Source organism: Serinus canaria, chromosome 2 (genome assembly GCF_022539315.1).
Source record: "Serinus canaria isolate serCan28SL12 chromosome 2, serCan2020, whole genome shotgun sequence".
Classification (NCBI taxonomy): domain Eukaryota; kingdom Metazoa; phylum Chordata; class Aves; order Passeriformes; family Fringillidae; genus Serinus; species Serinus canaria.
Genome location: NC_066315.1, coordinates 38,377,141 through 38,403,990, shown reverse-complemented (window position 1 = coordinate 38,403,990; position 26,850 = coordinate 38,377,141). Strand labels below are relative to the sequence as shown.

At 37.9% G+C, this 26,850-nt stretch overlaps 1 protein-coding gene across 6 annotated transcripts in view; it reads right to left on the bottom strand.

Annotated features, from left to right (window-relative positions):
* The window catches only part of UBE2E1 (ubiquitin conjugating enzyme E2 E1), a 45,667-nt gene that overhangs the window by 7,934 nt on the left and 10,883 nt on the right, over window positions 1-26,850 (bottom strand). For all 6 annotated transcript variants that reach the window (XM_009086112.4, XM_018909594.3, XM_030228642.2 and 3 more), the window contains exon 4: window positions 1,130-1,262. In XM_009086112.4, the coding sequence (XP_009084360.2) occupies window positions 1,130-1,262 (133 nt within the window). The remainder of the gene's footprint in view (window positions 1-1,129; window positions 1,263-26,850) is intronic.

Genomic DNA, 26,850 nt, shown 5'->3' with positions numbered 1-26,850 from the left:
TGCTTACTGGGCTCACAACATAATAAATTACATACAGTTGGTTGGACAACAAATTATTCAGCAAATTAAATAAAAAAACCCCAAAACCAAAACCAACCAACCAACCAAAACTACTCAAAAGTGAATTAAATTCTGACATGAGAACCATCTGAGAATGCCAGAGAATCTCCAAAAAGAGATGGACAGATGTCAGCAGAAAAGCACTAGAGATGTCCCAAGGCAGAACATGCTGTTTGTGAATTAGAGCCCTATCTTAGAGGTAGAATTTAAGGACCTTCTATCAGAAAGAAACCCTGAAGTTACGTGAGCAAGAACAGGCAAACAGTTTCCTTAATTTGGCAAGCTTGTATTAATTCGTCTTGTGCAAGCAATTAGCATTGCTCTGTTGAGATGGACTGATGGCCTGAAGTCCTTTCTGCTGCAGACTAGACCAAAGTCTGAAAGATGGTGCAGTCACTGGCATTTATCTCATCAATCAAACAACTTTTAAGTAGAAAGTTAAACATGCACATAAATGCTTTCAGATACAAGACAAACACCAAGTGTATGCACAAGCACCTCTTATAACCCAACACTTTTCCTGTGGCCACATATTGGAACCACCAGATAACGTTCACTTGCACTGGTATTTGCCTTAGAGCACTGGAACACAACAACACTGGAATGTAAGAGCTTCACAAATATAACACACCTACAGAAAGTTTGTTACTGCACCAAGAGGTGAACAACACTAGTGTCCTACAAAACTGGAAAATGAAATACTACTTTGGTGGCCAAAACACATGTAACTTATGCTTACAGTACCTGAGTTGTTTGAGAAATAAGTATTTGTAGCATTTCTCCTCTTAAGTTTATTTACTGTTCAGTTTCTCAGTCCTGTCCAAATGCTTGCACTAAATGCTTAGGACTTCTTATAAACAGAAACAGGAAGAAAGAAGACAAGCTCTAGGATAATTATCAAAAGGACTGGCAAAGTTGTTAACATTAGCTAATAGAAACTCCTGCAATGTCTAAAATCAGCTAAAGTTTGTTCTTAAGAGTGGACTCCAAATGGGCTGTGTTCCATTAACACTGCATGCTATTCATGTTTAGCACTCACGACTTAAGATGTTAGATACAGGTCTCTTACCTTTGGAGGCTTGAAGGGATATTCGGGGGTAAATGTGATGTCAAGGAAGAAAACACCTCCCTCATAGACTGAACCTGGAGGTCCTAGAATGGTTGATCTCCATTCATAGATGTTATCACCTTTGGGGCCAGCACTAAGAGATAAAAAACAAAATCATTTAGATATACTACCACAGCTTAAATAAATACAACTTCTTACATTCTTCAGGTGTGATGTGGAAGAAATATTTCAGTGTTACTCTTCATACACCACCTGTAGTAGAGACAGGGATTAAAAGAAGACTGAATGCTTTCACTCAGAGATTTTACCTGAACTTATCAGTGTTCCAGACTGTTTAGCAAAGCTGAGAAACTAGAAGTGGGGTATAGTTTCTATTTTAGTTACAAGAGCAGCACTGCCCAGAACTACTCCTAAACATACTACACTATCAATACAATACAAGAGCCAAGTTTCAAAGAACAATTTCCTACTGTATTTCAGAAATGGCTCTTCCATCTCAGTCTCAATAAAACTGTACCACATTAAAGACCATACTAAACAAATTAAGGATTTAAGTTCATTTTATGAATCTTGTGTGTTCTTTAACATTAAAATATATCCTGCATTATTGTTAAACAAAGGCTCACAGTATAATTGAAGGAAGCCAAATTAATGATGATGCTCTTAAATGTCAAAAGTTTCTACACTTTTATCATTTTACTGCACATGATCTTACCCTGTTGATATTGCTTGCATTGTGGAACTGCGTTTTTTAGAGGGAATTAAAATCACTGTGCCAAATTAAAACAGCACTTGGTAAAATTAGTTTTACTGATATCCTCAGACATTTGTACTCGGTAGTGTGCCATATGTCACTGAGTATTTCTAAGTACAGCTCAACCTATAAAGCCATTAATGGTGTAGGACTCCTTTGCTGGCTCTTCCCTTCTGTACTGCTATGGTAGTATTTTGGCTGTAAGATGCCAGAGCTGGAAAAGCATTTGCATAACGGGAGGTGCTGACACAGCTTTTTCCATCATGGATGTACCATGGCTTCAGAAATCTCTTCTCCCCTTGTTCTGAAGGGGATGGGTCTTAACATTCCTAATACAATGAAAACTAGTGCTGCTCTTCTTTCTTCCTTCTTTTATCAAGGTTCCTATAAGACAGAAGGTAAAAAACAGGCTCTTTTCATATTTTAATAATCATGGAGCAGTGTTACTTGAGAAGGAAGGCAATACAATAAATTCAATATACGCATGAAAATGTGCATTTGATTAACATGCAGGAAACCAGAGTAATCACTAAGTGGTAATAACAATGTTACAAACAGAAATACAACTGCAAGAAGATGAATTGTCAACAGTGATCAGAGACATTTTTTCCTCCCTGCTCTTCCCAGTACTGGTGAACATCTTCTTGACAGCAGGGGAATCAGGAGAGAGAAAGGGAATTAATTCTGTTATCAAACCTAACATTTTTTTTTTCCAGATTAACTTAATAATAAAATTTCACAATACATTGGTGCTAGATAATTCAACAATGGTGAAGTTATGACTAAAAGCATGCTTCTAGGGAAAGGAAAGCATGTAAGAAAGCAGTAGACAGATTCTCTGCAAATGATGCACCAGCCACAAGGGAAAGATTTTTCTCTCCAGAACACAAAACCCCGCACAGCTCAAGATCGGTATTAAATTAAAGTAAAAGCCATTCCATCCTGAACACTCCTGGCATCTCACTCCACCTTTATGACTTGTCCCTGTCCTGTGCAGGTCCATATATCTGGGCACTCAGTACTCTCCAGCTACCACTTGTGCATTAGACTGGAGAGGTGCTGTATTTTGAGGGAAGCTCTGGCTCTGGAAAGACACCAACTTAACTGTGCAAACTTACTGAAAGGGACTCTCTGGGGCGCCCTTAGCCACCGCTCCAAGGAATCACCTCTTTATGTACCCATTAGCAACCTACTGACACACTGTCATTACTGCAAGTTGCGCCCGGCAATCATCCTCCCCTCTCTCCCTCCCCTAAAGGTGGAGCTACTGAACGGGAACAGGTACTTGAACTTCGTTAGCACCGATTTACTGTTGGAATTTATATCGCCAGAACTGCCAACGGAGAGCACTTCAGCACTCAAGAAATGTGATGTGCCATTAGCACTGAATACAGCCCTCTGAGCCAATGAGAAATATTTCAACATTTCGCATTTTATTTCCAGCTTCAGCCCAAGGGACTGTCAATAAAAAACTCCCACAGACTAAAAAAATATATTATCATTAGTAATAGTCTTAGAAATCTCTTGTATCCTATTAGGTTTCCAATTAGAGCTATCACTGCACACAAGTAATATACTGCCATATTAAGAGTGCAACATCTTTGTAAGACATCAGTAGGCTTTAACAATGATGTGCTAAGCTTTCCTTTTAAGCTTTTCATAATTCAATTAACAACATAAAATAGCTGTGCATGTCCAACTTTTACACATTAACATTGATTTCTTATAAAAGAAAGACTGAAAGAGGATGATGCAAGTCAGCTTCAAGTATGATACTGCTTAGATTTAACTTAGGATTAGTAATATCAAACAGCTCATGAAGACCGCGTGAATAATAGAAAAGTGACAGTACTTGACCACAGTGTAAGAAGAGTGGCATTAACTTTTGGTGGAGATATGGAAACTATAAAAGGCTAAAGATTACATTCTTTGTTTAAAATCATTGCAATTATCTGCTTCAAAAAGAAATTCACTGATGCATGGACACAGGGCTCACTGGCACAGCTGTCACCTTGCCTGGTATGTGTCACCACTGTTCAAATTAAGTGTCTAGGTCTACTAATACAACACTTTAAAGCTGTCCAACATATGACCACTAGGAAGACAATTTTAACCAATTAAATAGAAATAGTTTCCATTGCAAGATGAGAGTATGTGAGCAACAACTTTATATATAAACTCAGCAGCCCACAACCTCTTCACTTCCAAAGAAATGAATAAAAGACCAGCAATTCAGAGTGAAAAATGACTTCAAAAGAAAACTGAAAAGATCCCAACCCATTATTATCCTATCAAGCAGCATGTGTTACACTTCAGTGCAACTGAGATCTCTTTTGGAAAAACAGTGATATATTCTGTGAAGATGCACTGCACTCACTGTAACAACTGATCCTGATTGTTCCCAATGATGCTAGCTTATTCCCCAGACTGATGTTATGACAGAAACACTCCTTGGGAAACCTCCTAGAGCCAAGGTATTGTTCAAGGAATATCTAATTTTCCAAGTCTAGAAGCAGGAAAATGCAAGGCATTACCTCCTGGTAAACCCAAGGCAGAGAGAAAGAGTCAGCACAAGTGAGACCAAGCTCAAAGTCCTGCACGGGCCAAGTCCTAACCAGCATTGTGCTGCTTTGGAAAAACCTGATCTTGCTCTGTCTCTCTTTGCTGGCAAGCGCCATAATCTTTCCCAACTCAAAATTCCAACAGGTAAATTAGAAATGCCTGCAGCAGAGGCTGGGGAGCAGAACGATGCCTAGGCAAATTAGCTGCAGATGCCTTGCAGTGATGAGCAACTGCAACACAGAACTGTCTCAGAGATTCAGTGTTCTTGGAGAAGACACACACAGACACACACATACACTTCCACAAATGGAAAAAGCTGAAATGACAGACAGTCTGCAAGAACACCCAGCCTGTGGCTTTTTCATATTAAGCCTGCCAGATATAACCTCCATCACAGGTCTGCAATACATGATACCACCCTGATATTTTGCACACACAAACTCAGCTTCCTCCTCTGTCCTGGCATCCTGGGCAAATCACTCAAAATATGCCTGTGCCACAAGGGAAGGCAGGACTTTTTGGCGTTCAGCACATATAGCTAATGTATGGAAATCCCTGGGAACACAGTGATGGTACTTTCCAGGAGAATGGACTCAGTAAGAGTCCATTGTTTATGTAAACATGCTAGTTCATTTAGAAACTACCTGGTCCTTTCTAGGAGTTGACCAATGATAATGTAAGTGCTCCCTTTAGTGAAAATTCAGACTACCAAATAGTTTAATTTCTCTTTGAGATACAGAGGACACAATAGAAGATCACTGCAGTGATAAATCAAAATAGCTGATGCTACAGACACTAGGTTAATACCCTGATATACCAAAGCAGCACATATTCCTTTTAAAAGCTAACTAATTTAGCAGAGCAGTTTAGAAGTGCCACAGACTGCTATCCGTCAGTGTGATGAGAAGAAGGGCAATTCCCCGTTATGATCAACCAAATAACACCTAATGAAAACCTACAATATATTTCTGGTAAAATTGCAAGTAACAAACCCATGAACTCGTACACCAACTACTCCATATCCCTAGGTGCTATTTTTGAGGCTATTTTGCCCTAAACATGAAGAGTCTGATGCTAGTAGCTAAGCTGTTTTGAAGTTGCACACTTGGGGAAAATAAACATAAATTCTAAAAACACTGCAGACATGACCTTTTCCAAGGGACATAGCTCAAATCCGAAAGCAAACAACATACTAATGCCACATGGGAATTTCAAGGTGGCAGAGAATCTAATGATCCCTAAAGTAAAACTTCACCATTACAAACTGACAGCAACATAATTTTTTTTTTTGCTATTGCTTTGTTTTCTAGTAAGAAACAGTTAATGGCTGAACATGGAAGTGCATCTTAGTTATGGACTTACTAGGCAGCAGCTGACTGTTAGAAGGTCCCTTTTCTTTCCCCACTCCCTTTTCTTTTCGGTTTTTTTTTTTTTTTTTTCCTATTTTCTTCTCCAAAGATGTAAGCCCAGAACACATCAGAAGTTTTGGCTGCCAGGCAGGTAGCATATCATTCTCACATGAAGTTCTGTTGCACCTTGATTTTTCTGATGAACCCACCCCACTCTGGACCTCAGGGTAAATATGCTTTCTTTTCTCATAGCCCACTGGGTGGGTCCACCCCTGAACTTGCTCACTTGTATTGCTAAACTGAATCTGGTGGAGAGATTGGAAAAGCACCCCAGAAATACTGGATCACTGGGGGAGGCAGGTGCCGCCTTTACAAAGAAGCAGGACAGCTCATCCATCTTAGCCATTGAAAACAAACAGCAAATCTTCCATTCAATGAAATTTTGCTCTACAGATCTTTAAGCAAGCTGTCTCAAAATAGGTGTGTTGAAGGACAGAGTAAAAACCCTCAACACAAAATGCAGCTAATCCTTTGGCCAACACTTCACTTCAAAACCTTCATATTAATGCACACTTCTAATTTTAAAAATAAATTGTCACCTTCTGCACATGCTTTAGCAACCAAAATCTATTAGTATTATTTTGATTATTATAGCATTGAGACACTCCATTCATAGGCAGGACCACACTATGCCAAGCCTGTTATAATACAAACCAAAGACTTGTGTACACAATTTACAAAGGTTTTCAATTATAAAATAAGCATTAAAACATTACACAGTTATTAGGAAGAAATCCAAATAGACAAAAGAGAAGCAATTAAGAGGATACCCGGGGCCATCCATTTAATTACTATTTTTTTGGCAAAGTAGTTTAAAAGTGAGATGCCTCTCATTTTTAAGTCAAAGAATGGAAATTAAAGAAAAATAAAGGAAAAAAAATCACAACACAAGAAAACCACTCCTGGGCAACCATGGCAAATTAAAGGTAACTTACTGAATTACCACGTGCCTAGGCGAATCAGTGGCAATTTTTGCCCACTGTCATTACACACAACCAAGCTGCTCCTCTGTGTTAACATAAAAATGATGGAATGATATCAGGTGAAATTCCTGCAACCTCAATGAGAGAGAAAACTTTTCTCTTGCTGTCTGTTCCCTCAATGAGAGGGAAAAGACAGCAAGAGAAAAAGCTGCAGCCAGCTTTAATTAAAAGATAAGAAGGGAGCAAATGAGGTAGAGAGGTAAGTGAGCAAAGATGGAACATAATATTGCTACAGCAACTCAAAAATAAAGTTTTGAAAATAGAACTTAATTCTCCTTCTAGTTCATATTCAGGGATATGGTTCTCCAGTACAAAGCTGTAAATATTATTATTTTTGTAAGTCATTGAAAGTATTGTGTTTTCTGTCTTCAATTTAAAATGCAGTCACAATATTATTGCACGAGCATAAGTGCCTTAAAAATCCCACCACATTTCCAACAGAGTTAGAATAATATCATTCTTCTCTGCATTTTCACATACAAAATTTCTGTTTTAACATCTGGGAAAGCTTTTCCCTTAAGTATCAGCCTAATGTAAAATTAGGAGGGTTTGAACAATTGCACAAAGCTTAAACTGGAGGATAAATGGTGCAGTGAATTACTTTCATACTAGGTTAAAAAAGGAACTAAATAACTAAATAGCTCTGATAATGGAGCTGATAAGGCGTAATGCAGGGATTTATGGGACTTCAAGGAAATCTGATCATGGGGATTTCTTTGTTGGAATAAAAAAAAAAAAAAGACTACGTTTTCAATTTATATAAAAAATACTTGGCAATAAGATCACACAACAACCAAGAGTTACCACAGCCAAGATCTCATTCTTTTTCTATTACAATAGGAACAGAAATACCATGGGGTACTTGCAAGTTTAGGACTTTTACCTGAAATATTTCAGTCTCTGCAAAAGATTACTGTGAAGTTACTACTAAGCTACCTGGTGAAAAGGCCAACCCTCTCACACAATTCCACTGCAGAGTCTGATTTTTAAACCAGGCTCCAAAGATTTAAAATAAAATCTCAGTTTTGACCTCAGGGAGGTCAGGAAGAGACTTGTGATATTCTCAGGAGTGTGCAGCTCTATTTAGTTTAAAAATAATCACTCCAATTTAGGAGGAAGTCCTTATAAAAAGATTCAAGAGAAATTAATCCATTTAGCATTGGTTCCAAAACTGAAAGTAAACCCATCCTGCTCAGTTCTCAAGGGTTTCAGGTTTTCTTTCCAGTGACTTCTTTGTAGCCTTCTCTACTGCAAAGTACTGGAAGTTTGTCCCACTACACAGGGGGAATGTTTTCAGTGTCAAACACGACAGCAGAAAGGCTGTTTCTGTAAGTCTGAGACTTTAGTATGTACAGTACAGAAATCCAGTAAATGCCCGACTAAGTAATGAATCAAATTATTTTCTTTGTATGCAAATCTTTTTCTTTTCTCCTCATATATTTAGTTTGAGGCTGTGAACAAAAATTAAATAAATTAAAATGTCCCAGCTTATATGTGACCTTACACGTCCCATTAAATAATACTCGGTATAAGAAACAGTAAAACAAATTGGGAAAGAGTAACACAGAATCTGACCCACCTAACAATAAGTAATTTCTCATTTAAAATGACAAGAAATATGGTGGTAGAATGAGGTCTGCCAACATAACCTCATGTTATTTTTAAATCCGTTTCCTTCCTGCTATTTGTCAGTTGACTATCAACTACCAACATGGAGCCAGAAATTATTACACATCATCAGACCTCATTTTCCAAATTATTTATGTATTTATAGCACAGATATATAATTTACAGCTGGTAAGCAAAACCAGGCAGTTTCACAAATGCACTATTTCTTCAACTACACCATTTTTAGGGGGTGTCTTCATATTCCAACAGGTTTTTGGAAATTGGTGTAGAAATATAACTAGCGAACCTATTTATTTCTGTAACTTTAATGGCTGCATAAAGCAAGCATACCCTAAACTGGTTGCCTAGAATCAAATTGACAGACCTATAATTAAAGACAAATAAAAGACAATCAATATTACTGATAAATATGAAAGTTCTTGTTTCACTAATCTCAAATGTGGTATATTCCTGAAAAGAAAGCAAATCTACTTCCTCCTGCCATTTACCGGGATATAGTAGGTTCCTCATACATGGAAAGGCAACTACTCCCTCTGACAGCTAAACAGTTCAATAATATCCCCTTCTCCTCCATAAGCTCCAGAGGGGCTACACTGAGTGATTACTACACTGAGTAATTTAATTCCTAAATACTGTGCTTTATCCATTAAGGAAAATAGAAATCTACCACAATTAACCTGCCATTCCAGAATCAAGCTGGGACCTACATCAGTGTTTCTGTTTATCATGCCCATCTCCTGTGCTGTTCTCAGCAGTGTGAGAATATGGAAGGTGATCTCACTAAGCAGGTAAAACTCCCCAGTACATCATAAATATTTAGGAGCCCTGTAGTACATCAATTGTAAAAGTAATCAGTTTGAACCCACATGATCTGGACACTTCTGTCTCTTCACAAGTTGCTTGCCCTGTCAAGGAAAAAAAAAAATAGAGAATCCCACCTATTTCATAAGCCTACCTATCCAGCACCAAGCTAACACAGTGGACTGTTTATTTTGGACTTTATAATTCATTTGCCCTATTGATTTCATTGTAATTCTGTAGATCAAGAAATACATACCCTAAATAAATTAAATTGAAAGGGCAACAGCAGATGCAAACCAGCTTAGAAAAACAGGCCCAGAAAGTCAAAGATGCTATGTAACAATTGGCAAGATACCTCTGCTATGCTGAAAATTGAAAGCAAACAGGACTCTCGAGCTTCCTCACACTAATAAGGACAAGGTTCTTGAGGCTTCACCCAACTGCCTCCTTAAGCTAACTTTCTTAGTTCCATGGGGAGGAAAAGGGCTGTTTGAAAGAGAGGAGTCAATACATTTCCAGACTAGAGATACACTACCATCTCTCTTGCACTGAATGGAGGGATTCTGCTTAAAGTCTGTACTAGGAACAGATGAAGATTATTATTATTATTATTATTATTATTATTATTATTATTATTATTATTATTATTATTTTAAGATTACTAGTTTATATGCAACTTCTAAGTTTTCAAGAGAACATAACCTAAGGGAAAAAAACCTGCTCCTGTACCACATGCTCCTAAACTGATTTACCTGTCCCATCATCTACCTACCTACCGACCAGCTTGCCCTAAAAAACATGTTACAAATTAGAACAATCCATCAGCCAATCAACAAAGAGAGTCCCCTTCCCACCAGATGTATGATAAGTAGAGTCAACATCACTTAACCAGAGAAACAGGCCATCCCATTATCTTGGCTTCACATCTTTATATCGTTCCCCATCAGCACACCAATGCTGATACTGATAACATTATGCTGAGGAACAAAATACAGTATGTCTTGAAGGACATATCTTAAAGATACATGAAAGATAGAAAGAAAAAAAGAGTCCAATCTTGATGTCTTCCCCTTCTCCTTTACCTACATTAAACCTCCTTTCCTTGCCACTCACGAAATAAATCAAGATCACTGCATTTGAATGAACCCATTTCACTGTGGATGCTAACAGCAAAACTACAGAAACCAGCCAATAACAGCTCAAAATTTTGTTACTCTTCTCAAAACAACAACAAAATATTCTCAATTATGCTGTACTACCCAGAGAGAAAATTTTTCCTGATTTTCACGGTTCTAAACTATCAAAATTACCTGGCAAAAAAGTAATTTGAAAACACTGTCTTTGAGTTTTGAAACTCTGGCATGCACAGACTAGAAACAGAAATCTAAGATGAGAGCTTGCTTTAAGTAAAACAAGATTACCTACACTGTAATACAGCACAGCTGCCAGCCAACTACATAGAAGCCACTAAAAATTGTTTATATACCACTGCAAGTTGTTCCCACTAATAACATGAGCCAGTCACAATAGCTAGCCAACATTTACTGTAGTTGATACAAATATTTCAAAGCTGGTTAGAGAGAAAAAACTTCAAAAAACCTCTAAAAATATTTCAAGATATTTAAAAAGAAAAATATAACTTTGATTTTTCTACAGCAGATCCACATGCATAAAGGACAGCCTAAACAGGTGCTTGCAGTGACTTTCCAAACTTTTGTTTATTTTTTTTTGTTTTCAAAATATTAGGAACATTAAGTTTAATCCTCTTTAGGAGCCACAAGAGGACTAAGCAGTGCTCTTAATGATGTATCCAGTTTTGTGGCCAACCTGCATGCCTTAACTTGAAGAACATATATAGTCCTTCACAAATTATTTTTCCTTCTTCAGAATTCTATTTGGCACTCTATATTATGCACCTTCCCCGTGAATTGCAAAAAAATTCATAGAATAATTTCAAACTTCCCAATATCTTTACTTCATGACCCTTTTATTTGGAAATGTTCAAATTTCCCAAATGTAAGGAAACATTAATGACAATGAAGCAATAAAGTGACAAGCAATAATAGTTTCAACTTAGGGCATTATGTCACTAACACCTTTTATGAAAAACAGGTTACATTCACACAAGCCAACACTTGGTGTCTTCTCCTCCCTGATTTCCAGGAAAAAGAAATGACCTAGCAACAATTTAATAAGCTGAAAGGCAACTCCCATGTGTGGCAGTTAAGTGCTGCTGACAGAGAGCAACAGCAGGCAGGGAAGAGGGAATTGCTAGGGAGCACAAGAAATTCAGGCATCCTCCTCAACATCACTCCTGGTCCTACGTGGCTTAAGAATTTGCTTCTTCAGCTGATCACTGATATCCTTAGCTTAAACTAAATTGAAACTTTTTGGTACAATGAAGGAAAAAAAAATCATACTAAATTCACACTTATACTACCTGAAATCACTCATGTTAAATAATACTTCATGTATGTTGCCATGGAGGCTTTTCTAGTCATTAAAAAAGAAAGACATTTTCCCCACAAGCCTCTGGTGCAATCCAAGAAATGCACAAAAAAGGGTCTGAAATACACATTTCTTCATTGGATGGTGGCAACACTTGAATTGGTAGTAATTCTAGCAAGAGGTTTTTTATTGTACAGGCAGAAGGAGGAAAGCACACCTCACAGAAACATGCAAGTGTCTTAGAGGCAGAGAAAAGCATACATTTTCTAACCTTTTAACCTCAGCATTGTTGCAAGTTACACTTTGAAGCAAGAGTGACAAGATTAGGCATATGTTTTGAGAGCAGAGCCTTGCTTTTGTTGTGCTATAACCATTTCCATAATGCTGAGGAAACTGCAGAAATGACACAGAGATAGATGAGCAGTTTGCACCTAATATTACACTATTAAGTTTCTGAACACTAACTGAACACGTTGCTTCTAATTAGGCACAAAATATGAAACCAGCATAATAGCACACAGTGGTATGGCAAAACACCTGGAAGAACTGCTAGCCTTAATACCCATGCTTGATGCAATTTTCCATACACAACAACATAAGAGAAATAAATCTCTCACTAGCTACAAATTGCAGGGGTTTTGGGTATGAAGGTAGGGAAAATCTCTCTAAGCACAAAGAAAAGTCATCTGTTTCCAGTCACCCCCATTCATTCACTTTGATTTTTCTTACTAAAAGGTATTTCAAGTATTTCTTGTAGTGAAATAAAGACGTTCAAACAGCAATACGTTTACAATGTAAATATATTTGCACTATTTAAACTATGTTGGAAAATTTCTCCTCCAGTCTAGATAACCCCACCTGAACTTTCAAGATAAAATAATAAGCGAGTATTTCTTCATTTAAGTTTCTATGTCAAGACCTCAGTTCAGAAAGGCCAGTAAATAAAACTCTTAGAGCAGACACAAAAAGCCTTCTCAACAAATTAGTGAGAATAGACAATTTCCAGAGGCAGCTGATATTCCCATCATTAAAAGTAACTTATCCTATTAAAAAAAAAAAAAAAAATTGGGTTTTTAATCAAATGTAGCTAGAGGTTATGATGAGCCAAGTTTTTTCCAATTAAGGTAAAAAAGCTAAAAATAACTCTCTTCTGCTGAGTTTGTAAGCATCAGAAGAGTAGAACATATCACTCACAAAAAAAAATCATCCCCATGACAGTATCATTAACAGATTAACAAACTAACAAATATCAATACGATTTCTTAATTCAGTCTACATAAATATACACAAAACTCATGCAACTTCCCAGCATTGAGTTAATGATACTACAAACCTGAAATCTGATCAGGTAAACTTAACCTTAAATACTGACGTGAAACACCAAAATGAGCCCTTGTTTTGTGCTTTAAGACTCAAATCACTGAAAGACATACTATTTTGACAAAAATATAACAGAAAATACTTTTGAGAAATCACTCTTAATAGTGGTTTTTTATATATTCACACACACACATATATATAAATGTGTTTGTGTTTCATACAACACAAATCTTTTTACAACTTGACTTACAAAGATTTTTTCTAACCACATTTTTCCTCCTATAGAACAATGTTAAAATAAAGTTCAGTTCACACATTAGTATACTAGAGATAGTATTACTCCAAAGATTTTGATCACAGGTCAAGTGCAAATTTTATCTACTAGCTTATCAAAAGAAATATAGATGCATCAGGCTGGATCTCATCTGAAGTCCACCTAGTTTAACACCTCGTATCTCACTGGCTTCCAGTGTCAAATGGGTCAGAGATGGGCATCAGAAGGTTTCTGCCAAGTTTTCTGTTTCCTCTACCATAAGAATACCAGTGGTAACTGCTTGAGCTTCAACATCAGGCATTCATGTTTCCCTTCTGAAATCAGTATTATGAATCAGCTGCAGTAATTCTGTCTGATTTTGCCATCCATAGAAGACAGAGACTTTTTGAGGCTTGCTCAATTCCTGCTTTCAGTAATGTAATACAGCATGGAACTCCCTATGCCCCATTTTGTTCTGTAAAAAGTGAACAAATTTAATTTCACTATCTTTTAATCTCATTCCATATGCCTTTGTTCCTGTCTTAGAAGAGGAAAAAACCCTTCCTCTCTATTTTCTTTTGAGGTTAAAAAAAATGAGGAAAAGGCTCAGGCTGCCCAGGGGAAAGATCACAGCACCAAGCCTGATAGAGTTCAAGAAGTGTTTGGACAATACTGTTGGGCACATGGTGTCATCCTTGAGGATGGTGCTTTGCAGGGCCAGGAGATGGACTTGATGATCCTTGATGGTCCCTTCCAACTCAGCATATTCTGTGATTCTGTAAATGCTACATTTGTGGGTTTGGTTTTTCAGGTGCTTTTTTTTTTTTTTTTAAGGAAACAATCCCTGTGTCTTCACATGAGAAGTCCTCCACCTCCATTTTTTATTAAATTCCATCTCTCCTCTCCAAAATCCGCTTACTGCTCCAATACACTCTTTTAGATAAAGTGGAGAGCATTCCTCCACAGAAGCTGATAGATGAGTGATTACTCTGTATGTATTTGAATTTAGCCCTTTTCTCATTCACATGATCCTTTTTTCAAAATGGGAACACTTATTACCATAGGTGATAGTGCCTCTAGTGAGCACTAGGCCAGTAAAAAGTAAGTTTCCTTCCCTTTCAAAGTTGGTGGCAAACCACTCATCGTTAAAGGTCTATCCTGTAAGTATATATTTGTCAAGTCTCTTTCTGAAAGCAAGCACTTCTCTATCAGTCTGGGCTAGCTGAAGTCAATGACAAAATTCCATCAATTTCAACAGAATTAATTCATATGCAATGCAGAGCACAGAAATCTCTTGGGAATCCAGCACAACGACCCCCCCAACAAAACCAGCAGCAACTGCAAAAGCCAGATCACTGTAGAGCACTTAGATTGGGAGGTTGCTTCATCACACTTAACCCAGTCAGTAATTATGCCATTCCTAATTCCCACTGTCAGCAAAGAACACTTTTGAAAGCATCTTTGTTGCACCTGCATCCCATGAAAATACAAAATACTGTATTTTTTATGGAAGAGTAAAGTCTAAAAGTTTGTTATCAATCAATGCTTCTGTTGGGCATCTTCAAAACAAGAAACAAACTTTGCTTCTGTCATTAAACTAACACTAGTTTATAGATAATTACAGAAGAGCAGAAGGAAGAAGAACCTTATAAGGAAAGCACAGAAATTTACAGAAAGCTGAACTCCTCTAAAGGAGAAATTTTAAGGTTCTTTTGTTTAAAGCCACATGATGTTTCAAGTTACCTTTAGTACCCTCCCACTATGAGAATTTGGAGGCCAGGAATATTTTGACTAAAGCCTAGGTATTTCTAATTTTTGTTTCTATTAGTTTTTGCTCAACAACCTTTTTCTTTTCTCTCTGAATCTACAGATGTGGGTTTGTGTTGGGTTTTTCTGTTACGTGGTTTTGGGTTTGGGTTTTTTTGGAGGGGTTTGTTTTGGTGTTCTTTTTTTTTAATCTTTAGCATATTAAGATATTTCTCCTCCCTAGCCCCAACATGTAGAAACTGTGTAGTTTAAAGTCCTGCTGAGATTTGCAGGCACAAATGTCAACTATAATAACCTAGCCTTTTAACATATTTCCTTCTTCACTCCTGATATTTTTACACTCCGTGGAATTAGTTCTGTAACCTGAAGTGCCACTTATTAAAAAGGCAAGCCATGGTAAAGAGCTTGCTACCATCATCACTTCCTTTACAGAAATATAGTGATTTCACTCATTACAGCACACTCAGGTTTAATCAACACCCTGGCTTCTGCTCTGTGTAGGTATTAATCATTTATAAGTCTTTGGATTCTATTGCTCACTTTGTAGGTCATTTCTGTAGGCATTCCCTTGCAACCTGATCAGACATGATGCATAAAATTAATTTCTGGGATGACCTGATACGGAAAGGGGTGTGGAAAAGGAGCATGAAAAGGGATGGCATCAGTAATGGATGAGGATTTCTGGTCCCAAAGAGATACAAGACAGGTATGCACATGTGTATGTGAAAGGAGGGAAAAACACTCTTTGTGCAAGTCGGGATTGAACAAAGATTTCAGTGCAATGCTCAGAATTAAAGCAGATTTTAATCTATAGGCAAGTTTATTGGAAGAAACAAACAACTGCCCCCCAGCCCCAAAACCCCCTCCACCATGCTCTTCTGGTACAATATCTCCAGGTATCTTGCTTAAACCCAGGAGCATGAGTTTAATATTGCTCCCAAGTCACCAGAATCAATAACACTGACTTTGAACATTGATGGTAGCCACATGCCTGCCCAAATCTATTTCAAATTCCGTTATGTTCTGGGCCTCAATAATTTCCTATGACAGTGTGTTCCAGAAACTAATTATATGTGTGAAATACACATATAATACCTTCCTTTTATTGCTCTTCTATTTGCCTTCTTTGATTTCAATAGAACATCTCTCTTGGTTCTTCTGTTATGAGAAAAAGAAAACAGATGTTTCTAATTTATTTTCTCTTACACTAGAATTCAGTGCAGCATGAAGTTAGCAGTTAAATGACTCAAGTATTTCATTCTGATTGTGTTCTTCCAGACACAGTAAATGCCTGTTCTTCCAGAGTAAACTTACATACCTACTAGGAGAGTCAGAGAAAGATGAACAAGGAAGTAAAGAAATTCAAACCTATGAACTTTAGGCAAAAGGTTTATGACAGAAAATAAGAAACCAAATATCAAAAGCATTAAAAATGTTCCCTTACTCAATGCTGCTATGTCTATATTTGGGAAAAAAACAAACCAAACAAACCACCCCAATGAACTGCAAACTAACCAAAAGAAATACAGTGTGTATGGCTGATGATACTCGTGAGGGAGAGGGACAATTAAAAAAGCAAAAGTACAGAACTGTATATGTAACAGCACCCAAACCTCTGGTATCACACATACTCAGCATGCCACTTTAAATCTCATTGTAGAAGCAATTAGTCAACAGTTGCAGCTTCCTTTGTGAGCATAAGCAAGTTCTCAGGTGCCATCATCATGGTCATGAATGAACAGCTTAACAAGGGATTGATGCCACCGTTTTGCAATGACATTTCTGGGCACTTGCAGGAAGGGTGTACATCTGTACCTGCATGTAACTACCATTATCTGGGTGTAAGCTGCATCAAACAAAAGCATGACTTCAACCAAAACACTTCATTAACTAGGGATGTCCATGTAGAGGCAATGAATTTGTAAAAGCAAGTGGAAGTAGATTTCAGAGGGAACACACCAGACTGCAGACTGATGACATTAGTGTTAAAACTTCAGTGGAAACCTTGCTTGATTTAGTTACTGCAGGACAGGAAAGGACAATTCAGAGAAATGACAGAGCTTTTATGTTATTTCAGCTATAGGACTGATCCTTAAATACAAAGCCTGCCTGCCCTTAGACTCACTACCAGCCTGCACTGTGTCTTACTATACCCAATTCCAACTTCCCTCATTTATTTTAATGGAAACAATACTGCAGCTGAGGAAAAATACACACTTCAATGCTTCATTCTGCAGGATGATGGGACCCTTGTTCTTTACACTGGATTCATTAGCATACATTTGATACACGTGAAAAAGCCTCACCTATATTGCCCAGCTTTGAGAACTTGAAAACAAATTTCATTTGGATGAGATTTTTTTTTAAAAGTGTGTTTTCAACAGTGAAATAGATAATAAATAAACAAAGTGTTCTGTTACAGCTAGGAAGTTCATTGCTCTAAGTCAAAACACTGTAAAGACTGGAAGAAAGCCACTAGTCTGCTATGATTAGCCAAGGGCACAAGAGCACAATTAGTTCTTACTTGATGACAGGACCAGAGACAGAAAGGAAACCCAGGTGGGTGATACACAAAATGAGGTGTCCTGATTGAGTGTGACAACATTCAGATTGAATTTTCTAAAATTGTCATACATCTTTTAACAAACTTGTGTGATAATGGTCCTGTTATATCTAGCTCTGATCATACAGACACTCTCATGTGTAAAACTGGAGTACACAAAACCTCTACAACCCCAGAGCTGTACTCCATTCAGTGTACAGTGTGATCATACACACTCCCATAGGGTATTCCATTACCGCGGATCTAGAATGGTATTACCATTTTTGCTACAAAATAACGACAAGAATATATATTATGGCAGCACTGATACCCTCTCAGTCACAAAAAGAAGTTTGACCTTACCCTTTATACTACTGGTATTAACTGGCAAGTCAGTGTTACCCTTGGAGTCTGTTTTGCACAGCCCTAAGAGACTTTCCTATGTGTGCTTCTTCTCCTGGGTGATGCAATGTTTGCAATTTTTATAAAAACACATACTCCGTCAACGTCTACAAGTCAAATTAAATGCTGAAGAAAAGGAAACTTGATCTTACAGTGATTCTTTTCCACACAGCTACTTCTGCACATTAAGGAGGGGAAAAAAAAAAGGGAAAAAAAACCCCTCTTTACTTTCTCAAAACTTCCACTGCACTGTGGTAAGTGAATGGAAAATATGTGTTTGCACACACATACATGCTTTAAATACACTGCTGACAAAAAGCAGATCTGATTCAACACTGTTCCCTAGAGCTGTTGTCCCAGATAGCATTGAACAGTTTTAAAATGTGCAAATTACTATGAATTACCTCATAATTTGCAAAATGAAATGGCGGGCAAAATAAAAATCAAGCTAAAATTTACTTCATCATTTCAAAGTTGAAGTCTGGTAGTGGTTCAGTCTTCTTGAACAATTCAACTACTGCAAAACACATATTGAGAGGCACCATTTAGAGTCTTCCTTACTGTAAGGGATTTACTTTTAACTGCAGACAAAATCCAAGTACATGTTCCCCTCCTGAGCATCTCTTAATCTTCATAGTTTCTGTTCCTTTAATCCATGTAGAACAGATCCCCACCAAGTGGGTATGTCTCCCCAGGCCAGGTTACAGAGGGAAGGCAGCTCTGGTTCAGTGTCGACTGAGTTCAGGTGTATTTCTGAAAAGACTAGAAAGCAAGATCTAAGCTGTGCAAGTTCCAATTAAAGCAGAAAAACAGCTTAAACTAAGAAAAAGTCTACCTATTAAAAACTTCTTAGCAGCTGTGACCAGCATGGATGAGAAATGGTGAGAGAGGTTGCCCAGTGGCTGTTATGCTGGTTTCACACACTTTTCTCACTAGGGCAAAGAATGATTAAGAGACTCACCATCTCAATGAGTTTTCTTACTGGAAGCAGCTTTTGTGGAAAATCAGATCCTTAAATGTACCCATGTCATGATTTTACTCCTATGAGACACAGTGTGCTACTACATACTTAAAGACATACAGAAAGAATCAAAAATATAGCATAATTTCAGATCTTGTTTTCTTCAGTACTACTTGTAAAGAGAAACCTGAACACATAAGAGAAGTCACCTTTAATAACCCTGAGTGTGCTAAGGATGCACATGGGTCTGACTGCCCACAGGCATGCAAGTACTAAAGGAGAGGAGTTAAACAGACCTCCCCTCTTCCAGATCAATGTCTTACTGCACATAAATTTATCTTCTTCCTTTGTCTGCTGTATGCCCACTAGGTCTACAACTCCTGAAGTCTCCTAAAATCAAAGGACTTTAACAGCAAAAGCAATGCAAAGGAAAGACAAAATCCCAAATCCTCCAACCAAAAAACACCCCAGCAGTGCACGTGCTTCCTATCTTTTCTTATACTGAGAAACAGAATAATACATTAGTAAGGAAGCAATGTGAATCTGTGTATAGCATTACCTTTTTTTTAAACAGTCTGTATGTTTGCTTTTCATTAGCTCTCTGTGGTGGCAAAACTATAAATGTAAGAGTTAGAGACATAAAGGGAAAAAACAAAGTAGCCAATAGCAAAGATTTCAAATACACTTACACAACCACAGTTTGTTTTACAGCTGCTTTACATAACAATAAAAATGCAATATACCATGGACTTTTGGCAGTGTGTAGAGAGGAAGCATCAAATGGCAATAACGGAGTAAGCACAAATGATCTCTTTGGAACAATTAGGCAATTTTAATAAGGCCATTATGTCCAACAACTAATGGGTCCAAAGAGACAGAAAGGTCAAATGTGTGAGTTTCTCCGTACTGACCAGAGATCACATTTATAACCCTCTGGAAGACAGGATACCTTCATAATCATATTATATAACCCTTACTAGAAAACAACCCTGTTTAGCACACTAAATAAAAATAGAGATCTTTCCTTCAGATGCCAAAGGCAAGTATGCTTTCTCCCATCCAGTTGTCTCAGCATAATAAATAAATAAATAAGGGCAAAAAACCGCTTACCCTCTGTGCATAACCAGCTGAGAAAATCATTGCCTATATATAAAACAGTGAAGTGCTCAGTGAGTTCAGTAAACAGTCTGGCACTTTAAAGAAAAAAATGGGTAAATTATACATATTGTACATTAAACTCTACAGAACTGTTGTAGCGACCTTGAACTCTAGTAATATAAGCAGGGACATGCAAACCCACTTATTTCTGGACACAGTTCATTCACTATCTCCAGCAAGGACTGAAATTTAACACTGGAACCCAGTGTGTCATTAGGATTTGACACATTATCTTTCAGGAAAGCCAGTCTAAGTAAACATTATATTTCCATTACTTTAACTCCTAAAAAAATGAGATTCTCCCTCTTAAAAGAAATCATTTGCTAAAACAGCAACTAAATGACTTTCCAGGTGTGACATTTAATGTGTACATGAGAGGAGGGTTAGTAAAAATACTGAGCAAAGAACCTTTCATTTGCCTGGCATACAGTTGTCTGCTGTGTAAATGCTCATACAGCTCACCTTCTGCACAATCAAATGCCCTCATAACTCCGAAGTGAAGTTTAGATATATCCTCTTGACTAGAAACCTTTCAAGCTAATAAAATACTTTTCCAATGACCAAGGTATAATACATAAAGAAAGATAACAAATTTCAATTTCTGTGTTACCTTGCACTCAGGATTATCCCATTTGCCCATTTAAGTACTTTAAAAACACTTCCCTCTTTCCCTTTCATCAAGCTACTCTGATTCATGACCCAGATACTTTAGCAATTTAAAAAAAAACAACCAAACTACATACACATTCAGTAGTTTAGCTGATCACTGCTACTTCATTTGCAAGTAAATTAATAAAACAGGAATGGTTATGTCTGCTTTTTTTTTTAATTCCTAATATACATTTTCTTTCTGTCAACAGGACAGGAAAAAAAATGCCTTTTCAGTTCTCTGTAGGCATGGGTGTCAGACTTTGACAGATATAATGGCTCAGTGCTAAAGGATCAGTGCAGCCATCAGGAAAGAGAAGGCACCAGAACATGCTCAGCTCAGAATGATAAGGAAGCAGGAGACACTACCACTGTTCTTTACAGGGCTGAAATGGCTTGCAAAAAGAGGCCCAACTCCACGGGCCAGAACAGGCAGTCTTGCTCTTTCTTCCAGAATTTACACCACACTGGTGACTTGTAACACACTGGATTATGATGAAGAAAAGGAAAACCTAGAAGAGAAGCACAGTGATTGCTAGGAGTCTCTGCAAGAGACAGTAAGATTTACTGCTGGAAAGGGATCTGGCAATACACTTTTCTTCTCTCTTGTTCCCTGATTTTAAGTTACATCTAATCCCATCCTATATTTTCATTCTTTCCTAGTATGTCATAGTTCAGCCATCAACTCTAGCTCCATCCTTTTTTTCCCCATTTGTTCTGAATCACTGAAGACTGTTGCAAACAGAACAGACTTCAGTAGAAAGACAGCTCTCCTTCCCAGATCCAAATCTAAATCAGCACTCCAACCTTACCTCTCTAAGTGAAGCTGTGAATCGCTAACAAATCTCACCCAGCTGTTCAGCCGGCCATGAAAGAGGTCACAGCACATCCTCACTTAGCCACAGCCCTTCACTCTGCTGCTACCACTTAGAGCTGGACCCTGCCACCTTGTTGTATCCCCACCACAAAATGTTACCACACAAGCCTCTACTAATCAAACCCTACTATTCAGTCTTTCCTGACAAAATCCAGTACTAGTTAATAAGCAAGTCCTAAATGGCTAGTTCTGTGCTACCCAGCATGCAGTGAAATGTGCACCTGAACAATCCCAATGCTGAATGATTTGTCTGGACTTTGCATTTCCTCAGAAGAAAGACTCTTATATGAAATACAAGGCAAAATTCTTGAAATGCAATGCAGAAAGTAGAGACTGCACAGTCTATGGGGTTAGAAAATTTGCATTTTCTGTGGGAGAAACAATGTACAAGACATAGCTAATACATTACAGAACCTCATATGTATCATAGTATTTATAGTCATTAAGAGTACACACACTGAATACTAAGTACTTGAAACTGGAATGTCTCAACACATGTAATAACTATGCACTTTAACTTGTATTTCCCTAACAAATAGTTACAGTCCTCCTCGATATTGAGGTGGAAGGTGAAGCAGGAGCACAAAGACACCAAAGAAAGAGATTAGCTGTTGGACAGCTTCATTATTTCTCTGCCACTATCCAGGAAGAAAAAAGCCCCCAACACTAATACATCTCAAAATACACTATCCTATTACAAAGTAGTAGTATCACAAAGTAACAGCTGTGATAACCTTGGTGTGCATAAAACCAGAAAATAATCAAATCACTTATTCAAGACAATACAACAGCTGCTGAATAAAACAACTCACTTATTTACCTCTATCAGATAAGGGGGGGAAAAAGGCAATTTTGCAACATAAGCATAACTTTTTTGGGGAAGAGAGGACAGGGTGACACCTACAAGCCCAAAGACTAAAGCTATGTTATTAATAAAGAACATTTAAACATAGATGGAAATTTACATACCACTTTGCCAACACCAACAAAAATTAAGGAAGTGCTTTACTCTGAAAAGTTTACAATCTAAATTCAGCAACACAAATGCATGAAGGTTAATCCTTCACAAAAGCAAGGAGAAGTGGCTAAGTGACAGGAAACAAGAGCTTGATTTAAATGGCAAAGCATAAAAAGAAGAGAGGCAAGAAGGGCAGAAGTTGAACATTTTCTGTGGCTAAAAGCCATGTCAATTGGAACAAGGAAATAGAAAGGAGCCTGAAGTTAGTGGAGTGGAATGAGGGACAATGGGGAGGGGGAAGGAGGTCATTTTGTGGGTATTCCACATAGAACATAAAAAAAACATTTGGGGTCATTTAACTCAGCACCTTACTCCTGGCAGTGGTAAGAGCCTACACCTTATAATAGGTGATGGTGAATACTTTCTATAGTCCATTCCCTTTGTACTCCCTCAGAATCCACAGCCACTGGATGAGGGGTGCTAAAGGGTACTTGCCTGACTTTTCTCTTTGTTCATGGACCTGTTGCTCATGAATTTGTTCAACCACCTTTGAACATGCTGATACTATCTGCCTCCACAACCTCCTGCAGAAGAGTTTTCAGAACCTCACTACCTACTGGATAGAGGGACTTAAACTGTTCTAAAATGACCTTTTAACAGTTTTAGTGAATATGTTTCCAGTATTATGGAATTTACTGAGTAACAACTTTGCCCATACTTCTGTTTCAGTTGCTACAAAAAAAAGGTGCGCTCCTTTGGGAGATTATGATTCCCAGGGCCTCCAACAAAATTAATTTGCTACTTCCTATCTTAAATACTAGTCTATTTGACTGGGATTGACTGAGTCATTTATTTCTCTCTCCATTTTCTGCCCTCTTCCTCCATTTCTCTGCCTGCCTTTCACTCCCTCTGCTTGCTATCACTTCCCCAATTTCTTTCCCCACTCCTCGCACCTCACTGATGTGCTTCTAGGAGGACATGGCTAAAGAGTCACAAGTGACTCAAGCAGCAGTTCAAGGTCATCGGCAAAGATACAGTGGGGCACCTGTTACACATATACTTCAAGGTATAGTACGTTGTTCCCATGATAAGAACATATCAGTGCATTGACTTTATTACTAAATTAATATTTTATCTCCCAAGTGGGGGTGCAAAACAATCACCACTGCAAAACATGCAGCTTGTATGCTTTACTGTTTCAAAAATCTACTCATGCCCAAGAAGAGGGTGGCCCATGGGTGGTCCTCCCCATCCTCCAAGAGGAAGAAGATGCCCTGTATCTTCTGTTCCTTACAGTGCAAGGAGCAGAAATTGGAACTAAACAGCTGGAGCAGAAAAAGCATCAGTCTTGTCTCTACTTCCACCTTTGCTGCAACTATTTCAGCAACCAGCACAAAATCACCTCAGTCACCCGGATGGGCCACCTCTCTCTGCTGTCCCTTACAGCCTCCATAAATGCCTTGTACAACCTTGTTACCCTGACTGGTTTTATGTCGTTTTCTGCTCCTCATCTGCAACTCATTCACCTCCCAGTCTTACCAATACCTGCAATCTGATTAACCTCACAAGAGTGAGGGGATGGAAAAATTGGAAAGATGCTACTCAAAAGAAAATGTTTAGATTTCACTAGAGATTTCAACCCTGGGATGAAGCTGAAAGACAACCAGCAGGGCAGCTGAAGGCCTGGCACTAGTTACATTCAAAACTTAGATCTCCTAGGTCACTCTTGCTGCTACTGTACATCTTTCTGCCTGATTTCATGTTACAAGGGTGCTGTTGAAATTCAATTTAAAGTAGGAATGAAAGCATCACCGCAACTTTAATGCAATGGAGAACTCAGTGAGATTCATGATATTTTGAGACTTAGCATTGCTATTTAAAGGCTTCAGTCTTTTCTCTCTCCCACAGTCACCCAAGTGTAAGGAGGCATAAATACTTTTACCAAAACTCAAAGCACTGCAAAATACAATGAGAATCTCAAATTAAGAATTACCCCATCAAAAAGAAAGCTAGACAATTCTCCTTCATAAATAACTAATAAGAAAGACAAGGAGGACACTAACTATAAAGGCTTGTATGCATCACCTAATTTACCTCCTTTAAAAAGGTTACTAAGACATACAGAAAACACAATGCAAATACAGTATTAAAACAAATAGACTGATCAGAAACTTCTGATAAAATGACCTTCTGTGGTATACTACAGTATTGACCTAATTACTTTAAAACAGTATTATTACAACTGTGTACATTTTAGCCATCTTTCAAAACCTTCTGCAGCAGCTAAACACTGCTTTAATTAAATAAATTGCACTTTCTCCACCATTTATAGGCCACTTCTCAGAGCTGCTACACTTGTTCGGAATATAAAAGAACACACTGAAACTTTCTAGAAGTTGTCCACTTGAGAAATGCAAACATATGAAATCCATAAAAGTCATAACTTAAATTAGTACCTTAAAATGTCAGTGAAGATATTCAAACTGCATTTAAAACCTTTGAGACAATTACCACAGCAGTTTTCTTTGTAGAACAATCACTGTCTCGAATAAATCTGACAAAGTTCTTAGACTGTATCAGAAGTAGGTTTTTTATCAATTCACCAATCGTGAAAATACAGCTTTGACTTCAGAATTAATTTTAATGTCTGAGGGCCTTTTCACTCCTGTGTGCAGCTCCAGTATGATCCTAGGCATGAAAAGAAAACACAACAAACCCCTCTCCTGATTTCTCCCAGCAAAACACTGGATTAGCACATTGACCAAAATATTGCTCAGATACCCACATCAGAAAAAGCATTAAATATTAGCAGTACATCTGCTCCAGAAAGCTCCTCCCCATTTTGCCTTTACAATTCTCAGTACCAGATCAAAATTCGCTGTTTCCAGCAAGTCCAGCAGCTCCAGAGGGAGAGATGAGCAATCTTTTTAAACAGTCATTTACACTGATACAAAGTACTAAACATATCTACTAACATGCTTATCTGATTAGGTCCACACTCCCTTTTGACTCTAAAAGTTGAAGCTTCTGAAGGAATTGAGACCTAAACTCGACACTGATTCACAGAAACACAGAAGCAAAGAAATCTAATAGGACTCTACATCATTAACGGTACAGCCTCTTTAATCCAATTACTTTGTATTTTCTCTCAAACAAATGAACTGCCAAAACTTGGCCTGGACCCAGTTCTCAAAACAGCTCAATTTCATCTTACCTGATCCATATTTTCAGATGTGAAACTATGGAAGACACTGGAAAGAGTGAGGAGATTCGAACACCATATCTGCCCTGAGCTACAGTCTGCATGCCCCACTCTCCTTTTCTCCCCCAGCTTCCTTCCCCCAGAGTCCAGGTTAATAAAGAGCACTGCAAATTGGATATTGAAGCTAAGCATCCAGCTCTGCAACATCTCCTAGTAATGTCAATTAGCCCCTTACACACAGAAAATATGTATTAAATGCATGGTTGCAACCATTACGCTTTCCCCAAATGCCTTAGAATTTTAATTGCCTGTTGCTGAAATTTGCAAATTGGCAAGAGAAACAAGAAAACCCCTCTGAATTCTTGAGCACACAGTGCTTATTTTGACAGTTGTAGTTTATTTATAGTACTTGACAATACATGTTCTCTCCTCGGTTTTGTAACATAATGAAGTGAGCATTCAGACCTCCACTGTTAAGCCTCAGAGGGAAAAATAAGCATAAATTTATTTCATTCAAATGAATGTACAGATTGGCAAGATTTTACTTATAATAAGTAAATTGCATCATTAATTTAACTTAGTTTGAAGCACTTTGTTTTGTGGAGAAAGTACAGCCCTTAACTTTGAGCATGGTGTGTGCCTGCACAGGTGTGCAGTAATCTCTTAACCCATTCATATAAAATGGTATCCTTTTTTTAGTACATTAAATGCTTCTGAAAAGGTGCTGCAAGGAAGGCTGGTCTGTCAGGTACAATTACAGAAGAGTGCAGGCAGAGGCTGCAGAAGTTTCACTACACACAAACTCACAGATAACCTTAATCCACTGATGTACTGGTGCAGGTGAACTCCGTTTCCATCCCAACACAATCCCCTCCAACAGCGGGACCAAAGCGAACATCTGCCAGACACTATGATATCGGCTCTCAAAACCAACCCGTCCTTCAGAAACCACAAGGCTCTGGCAACCTGCTCTTGTTGAAATCTTCAAACACAAACCAGTCCTCCTCAATCCCCTAGAAAAGCCAGTTAACCATAGGTAATTTTGTC